Source organism: Cariama cristata, unplaced genomic scaffold (assembly GCF_000690535.1).
Source record: "Cariama cristata isolate BGI_N322 unplaced genomic scaffold, ASM69053v1 scaffold18476, whole genome shotgun sequence".
Classification (NCBI taxonomy): Eukaryota; Metazoa; Chordata; class Aves; order Cariamiformes; family Cariamidae; genus Cariama; species Cariama cristata.
Genome location: NW_009622898.1, coordinates 2,392 through 9,913, shown reverse-complemented (window position 1 = coordinate 9,913; position 7,522 = coordinate 2,392). Strand labels below are relative to the sequence as shown.

The 7,522-nt window shown below is 39.7% G+C and overlaps 1 protein-coding gene across 1 annotated transcript in view; it reads right to left on the bottom strand.

Annotated features, from left to right (window-relative positions):
- The window catches only part of STX7 (syntaxin 7), a 26,729-nt gene extending 23,666 nt beyond the window's left edge, over window positions 1-3,063 (bottom strand). The window contains exon 1 of the mRNA XM_009702528.1: window positions 2,920-3,063. Within this exon, the coding sequence (XP_009700830.1) occupies window positions 2,920-3,001 (82 nt within the window). The 5' untranslated portion in view covers window positions 3,002-3,063. The remainder of the gene's footprint in view (window positions 1-2,919) is intronic.
- Window positions 3,064-7,522: the final 4,459 nt, after the last annotated feature.

Here is a 7,522-nt window from a genome sequence, read left to right as displayed (position 1 = left end):
GGTTCAGGCAAGGCAGAAGCAATTTACAATTCTTAACACATCTTCAACATAACAATCAACTGCATGATTGGATCAACAAGATCAATAAAATCCGTTCTTTGAAGTTAAAAGGGTGCTAAGCTAACACAGCTGTTACCTGATACAAATATAGGTCCTCTCCATTACCACAGAAGAATCCAAGCCAAAAAGAGTATTATCTTGCAACTGATCTAATGATTGAAGTGGTGTACTAAACCAGTATAGAAATGAGCTTTGCTTGTCAATCAGTAACAGTGGGCGACATGAACTAGGAAAGAAGAGAGGTAAGGATCACAAGTATTAATACAACAGCAGCGTCATGTGGATGCATTATGAAATGTGCAGTGTTTAATACATGTATTTTATCTTGTATATGTACAGCATATTAAAAACCGTGAATCAAGAACCAGATCAAATTTATTACTTGGAGGGTGTGTGTGTAATAATTCAACCTTGAAGAAATGTTTAAAGATTGTTGTTCTGACCAATGCTACTTCCTATAAAACTCTGGCGTATTATGAAATCTCGGCAGCGCAGCGTTGTCTAATACGGGAAGTTCTTCTGTATTTCTCCCACAAGTTAAAGGGCCAGCTTCTAACTGGAAGAGCCAGCTTCCTTTCAACTAATCTGTATCTCATCTGTGCCTCTGTAGTAGTATTCACAGCTTGCTTGCATGTTAATAGAAGTGTGAATTAGTTTTGAGAGACCTCCTGAAATGGTTTGGTGATCTGAAACAAAACTCTCTTCCTCTATTAATCTCACTCTGAAAACCTGAATATTTACACAACTCCAGGTTAACCAAGAAGATTTCAAATGTATCGAAATATCTCACAAATGCTAAGCATTTCTGGACAGAAGTGCAAAATCAAGTCAACGGCTTAGAAGAAAAAACGTGGATTTAGGGTCAAGATTCCTGTTTCTCTCCCTCTCCCTCCCTAACCAAGATCATAAATTACAGTCTGAGAGACACCCGCTGAGCAGCTGACTAGCACTATAGGTCCCTAAGCTTGCAAGTTTCTCCCCATTTGACCTGGAAGTTCCTGCAAGTCACACCTTCCAACAGAAAGCTGGACAGGTACTACATGTGGGAACAAAATAGCTAGAAAAGTGTACATAAGCCCTTAAGAACGCTCAGTCCAGGAAACATGTTCAGCATACCCATAGGATCCACACCCTCATAAAATCTGGCAGAGGAGAATGGACTACAAGAGTAACGGAGTGGTCACAGTTCAGTCAGATCTACAGAAGAGCAATGGATGGAATCCAGCTGTGTACCTACCAGTCCTCGTCACAGTTCAGTCAGATCTACAGAAGAGCGACAGATGGAATCCAGCTGTGTACCTACGAGTCCTAGAAAAATTCTTGCCTGGAGCTTTTGAAGGCAAAGCTCCTGTTTCTGAAGCCATGCAGCAGTGAAGGTAAGAGAGATTTGAACTTGAGCCTTGGAATGGCAGAAGCACCCCTCTATTGCTCAGACTTTAACTGTCTAAATTTCAAAAAGGAAAGGAAAGCAGAATTCCAGGTAAGCCCTATGGCATGTCTCCTTCACTGTAAGCCCAGGCAGCTTGCTTTTAGTATGCCTTGTTTGTCACAAGGGGAGGGGAAACACAGCAGAAGCAAGAGACGAGATGGAAGCGGCAGGATGAGACTAAGGACTCGCTGAGTCCAGCACAAGATGGTTAATTATGTTCAGCAACTGTCTTCACAATGCTCCAGTTTCAACCACCGATTTCACTTTACATTTTCACCTAACAATCAAGGCTTCTTTTTTACACCCTGGAGCCTCAGTGTCTGTCACAGGTTGGCAGGTGTCTCTGGAAGACCATGAGACTGAGTGAATTCACTGCGCAGATTTTAGGAAATAAAGCATAAGGCCTTTTACAGAGCCAGTTTGTTTATTTTAGGTCGAGGAAATACAACCCTGATGTACAGAAACTTTTCAATAAAACCAAATTGCAATTTTTCTTCCTGTTGAGATTTAAAGAAATTCTTTCTGGAAGAAAAGACAAAACATAGCTAAAAAAATAGCCAAAAGCCCAATCTGTGCCATTAATCTGTGCTACAAATACCAACTCCTAGAACTTGTCTTTCAAAATAAAGATCAAAGTTTTAATAAAAACTGACACATTTAACTGATCAGAATTCATTTGAAGTTTTAATAATAGAATACCCATTTCTGCATGCGCACCACATCCTGCACAACATTAAAAACATGCATGCCAAAACCTAGCCATACGCTGTTCATGGCTAGCTCCCTTCTGATGAACAGTATACTTTGTGCAATTTGTGAGATCAAGTTGTATTTGCTTCATATAAATATACACACACACATATTAAAAAATATAATAGAACACGGAGGGAAAGGGAAAAGGAGTGAAAACCCCAGCAGCCTAACTTACCTCTAACTTGAACACCATAGTTAGGTGGCCAAAAACATCAGTTGGCATGAATCTAAGCACAGGTATATTAAAACTTGCACAATCCTATTTACATATCTAGTATGTACTTCCAAGGGCAAGCTGCAAGGCCACAGCTTCTGTCCCTGCTAAACAATTTAAGCTCCAGCAAATATTTGATGCAGTCCTTGCTCAGCAAACATCTCAACCTACCATCCTACCATCTTAAGGTGCCAAATAACTGGCGAGGACAAAACTGCCTTGTTACCAGCAGCTATCTTACTAATTATTCATTCATTTGGTGAATACAGAGTGATACTATACTTCCCCAGGATAGATGACACTTAACCATACATAGGAAGGACTGTATCTGCTGCGTGGGGTGCCACAAACCTGTCAAATGAGCAGATGAAGTCAAAGAGAGAATTCCCATGAATGAAAACCTCAAATGGGGAGCACCACCATTATTAAAGTTTTATATAAATCATACATAAATACAACTTACAGCATTGCGTGATCTTCTGGATGTTAGAAGTTATGCGTTGGGCTAATTGATTAGGATCCCCAAAACCCGCACCGTACGACATGGCTGAGTGGATTCGCTGTCAAGATCATCCACGATGGGAACAAGCCAGACAGTCTCCACCTATTAAGGACACCTAAAACCCCCCCCGAAAACAAAGTCATGTCTTGGTCATTGGTTTACAAAGGTCTTCATCATCTTAAAGAAGAATACACTGGAAAAGATTAAAGAAAACTCCATATACTAATGTTTACCCTCTCCAAAAACACAGTACTTCAAAGACAGAATTTAAGGGAACGCTTTCTTAAAAAAGTATTATGTAAGAATACGATGTCCTTTTCGAATTTCCTACAATAATTCACGCTATTAAGATTTTTAGTAATACACACAGCTTAAGATCTGCAATTACTTTACAGCAGCTACATCACAGCAACTACATCCTTTGTCAAACTTCTCGCTATTTTCCCCACTGTAAACAAAGTATGCATTTTCATTTGTTGCCATTCCAGGAAAAGACTGTACGTTTAATCTGTCAGTGCTAAATCCTTTGATGAATTATGTCCCAAACCAATTACATGGTTATTTCCATACTATGTATCACCCATCCCACCAATACAACCTACCATATATAAACCACTGGAAAAAAACCCCAGCAGTTATCACACAAGATACCAGAATGAAGGAGGCATCTAATTCCCTCTAAACACTAATCATTTGTATCAACTTCAATTTTAGTTGCAATCCAGTTTCATCTGAATTCTATGAATTGCCACTTTATCCTGTTTCAGTTGCTGTGTTTCTCAATATGAACTCATTTTTCAACAACTTAGGTATACAAAGCATTTTTATGAGTGTTTTTTGCACCCAGAATTATCATACCTTATCTTAAAAGGTCAAAATCTGACAACAGAAATACTCACAAATACACTTACCCTAAAAGCACACATATGCAATCATGCAGCATGTAACTACTAGAGATGTCTTAGCCTGCTTTCCATCCATACAGACCAAATTTCAGCACAAGCTCAAAGCTACTCCATATCAAAGACATAGTGCAAATACATGTGCAAATCAAAACTGGCTATTTATCTGTTCTGCAGTGAGAATGCAGACTAATCAAGCATACACGCATCCAACACAATCACACAATTTCATCCAGGCTGTGCTTAGTCTTAACTTTATCCTTTCCACTCTCCTACACATCACCTTTGCAGGTTCAACATTTTAACCTCACCAGTTCCCTGCACTTTCACTGTTCAACCCAAACCACATGCCTTCCAAGCAATGTCCTCTTCTCCTGACCTGTCAGCTTCTGGTTAACAGACACTGCTAAAACTCGATTTCAGGGAGAGAGAGAGAAAGCACATTTAAATGTTTAAACAGAAAAGAAGGAAATGAAAAGGCCAACTGATTTGTCAAGTGTGATACCAGCTGTGATACCAGATTGCAAACTCAAGTCCTTATGAACTTTTTTTTTTTAAATAAACAATTAACAGTCCTTGCTACCAAGTATTATTTTCTTTCACCTTCAGAAATGCCTTTATTAATACAGCGCTGCAACACCCTGGTTGTTCTAAAACATGTCTCTTTTCCCATCTCTACGATATCAAATGATCTCCAGTGGAGCTGCCAAGACATTGCACTGGTCAGAGACACCCCACCAGAACCTCACCAGGGATGTAACTACAGAGGCCAGGCTCGTGCCTGCTGCCCTGCAGGTTACATTACCTATGCCAGATGAATGAGCTGCTGCTACTGCGAAGACCAAACCCTGCATGATTTTCAAATGGCTGCTCCACCAGGGTCCCAAACCTTGCCTGGAGTCTTCAGGCCATGAAATATCCCCTAGTAATGAACAACCAGATTGCAGATGAGGCGACAGGGAGTGTATTTGCACTCTTCTACGTACTTGCTGCACAATCGCCCATGACTCAAGCTAGCTCTCTGCAGTATTGTTTCCTGTCTTTGTCTGTACCACATGCAGATTCAAGTTATTTTGGGTCACAGACTAAAGGCTGAAGTCAGTCAGCCTAAATCCCACTTATCTGGTCCAAGGTTGGCCTAACAACCCTTGATCTTTTTGGAAACTCTGGGCAATACTGCATTGAATTTGTATTCTAAGACCAAACCCATGCAAACTTTATAGCAAATAAATAGCTCTATGCCTGTATTGACTAAGTAAGGAAATTCTATTGATTTAGCACAAACTACAATTGTAGGCATAAAATCCAAAGAAACCAACTAAAAGAAGTTAGTTTGAAAAAGATTTCTCAGAACTATTGACATTGTTTTCTTCTTTTAAAAATTATGACTACTTCTAGACACAGTAGTAGCATGCTACCTACAACCCTAGCACTGGCTAAAAATACTTTTTAGTTAAATATTATATTTAATGTTAAAAGTTAAACATTAAAATGCAGCTGCTTGGGAGAAGAGACGGCAAAAGACCAAACTACCCTGTGTAGAAAGACTACAGAATTAACTGAAATAGTCCTTCACGATTGTTTTTTCTCCCTTCATATTTGCATTCATCAGCCAGCTGCCTGTAACACTCTTCTCAGCAACAGCATTACAGTCAAGAGATATACACAGAATATTTCATCCAAGTCTTGACAAAAGCAGTGATTGACTTTTTTGTCTTGAAAATTTCTACAGCTAACAATAAGTATCTTTAAACAAGTTCCATTGCACTATACTCACAAACGTACAGATTGTACAAAAGATTTTGAGCTTTTCAACTTTCTAGCTACATAGTTGGGCAGCCAAGCACAATGCATGAGAGGATGTTCAGATGATAGATTGCACAGTCCACAGGATATAGTTTAGTTTTTTGTCTGCACATGTAGATTTCTCTAACTGTTGGTACAATTCTTTGTATCAACACGCATATTTCAATTGCAATTTATAGGAAATTTGTAGGATAGCAGTGTAAGTTCATAGCTCTTTTACTCCATACAGATTCTTCCACCAGCAACACCATTCCCAAGTATGTTAGGAATACAGGCTGGTGACAGGGTAAGCTACTGGTCTGGGCAACAGACAGAGAGGTAAGGGGTCAGCCATCAGCTCTCATCACTTCCCAGTCTTCACCACAAACTCCCCAAGACAAAAAAACCCAAACTGAACAGGCCAAAGATAAGGAAAATTTTGCATTTGTTTATTATTATTTTTTAAACGGGAAGCGTGAACTTCTTCCCCATTCTAGTTCTCACCGCAACATGGGCATCTGAACCAACGAACAGCCTACTTCCACTCACACACCCTTCGCTTGTTAGCGCCGAGTTACTCAAACTCCTCTGAAAACACTGATAGCCGAGCCCTTGGGAAGTCAACGGGAGTTTTGCTAATGGCTTTGACAAGGTCAGCATTTCAATCACCAGGAAACAAAACAGACGTGTGCACCAAACATTTCTTTCCATACTAAGGTGATAGGAGCATTCATCAAGACTCTGAATTTCCATAGAAATTACGCCTTTCCGCTTCCACACCATTTAATTGCTCTGTCGTGACATGTTTTGGTATTACTGCCTGCATAACTTTTCAAATGGGGAAGTTAATAACCTGCTGCAGCTGAGGGAAGTAAACTTTGCATTCAAACTGGAACAGAGCTGCATTCGTGTAGACTTCAGTTCCTCTGAAAGTTTAGTCGGGTGTGAGCTTTAGATTGTACCTTTTATCTTCCTCTCAACATCTCTGTCTTTGTATGGGAGTATACCCAGTGGCAACTCAGCTTGTCAAGCTACTAAAGAAAGCCTGAAGAATTGAGTCTACTGGCATAAATGAAATAAAGAATCAGAACACTTCATCAACACTCATGGAAGCAACACCTCTCTGTACATACATGAAAGTTTAAAGAATTCAAAGGATTGCTATGTATTTTTCCTAATTTCTGCATTAACTGGTTCCTGCATCACACTGTCACTCCATACCCAAGCCAAAAATGAACCTTAGTATCAACTTGTTTTCTAGAAAAGTGTTTGTCAGGCATGGAAAAAATCTACTTTTCCCTTGGCTATTTCCAGTCAGATCACTGCTGAATGCAGAGACAAGTGGGAACTCCACAACCGAGCAGCTCCTCAGCGCCATTCTTGAAAGCTCGATCAAGACAACGATGCGATGGGACAAGCGCAGCACACGTTAGATCTCAGCAGCAGTCACCCAAGTAACTTGCAGGCTCCAGTCAGCTACAGTTAATAAGCACCTAATCTATTTTCTATTTTCTCAATTAGATATTCTAAGAGTTTTCCTTCTCCTATAAATCTAGCCCATATACTTTAGGATAAGAACCCTTAACCAATAATTTTACTGTTTAAGCAGTGGTTTAGCATCAGGACCTAGAAATGTTGACATGGATCCTTAACTTTCAGAAAGCAAAAAGTACATGCTGCATTCCATAGAAATGCTTGAAATTTTAAATCTGATCTGAATTAGGACTTTATGCCTTTAAATATCCAGAGACAAGTCATGGGGCTTTCTTGTATGTGATTCCTCCCCCCCCCCAAAGGTCACAGAAACAAAGTTTCTCCCAAACAACTCCTAAATGTGACTTCCTTTGTAAACTACTGCCAGAAAAAAGTGCAAAATC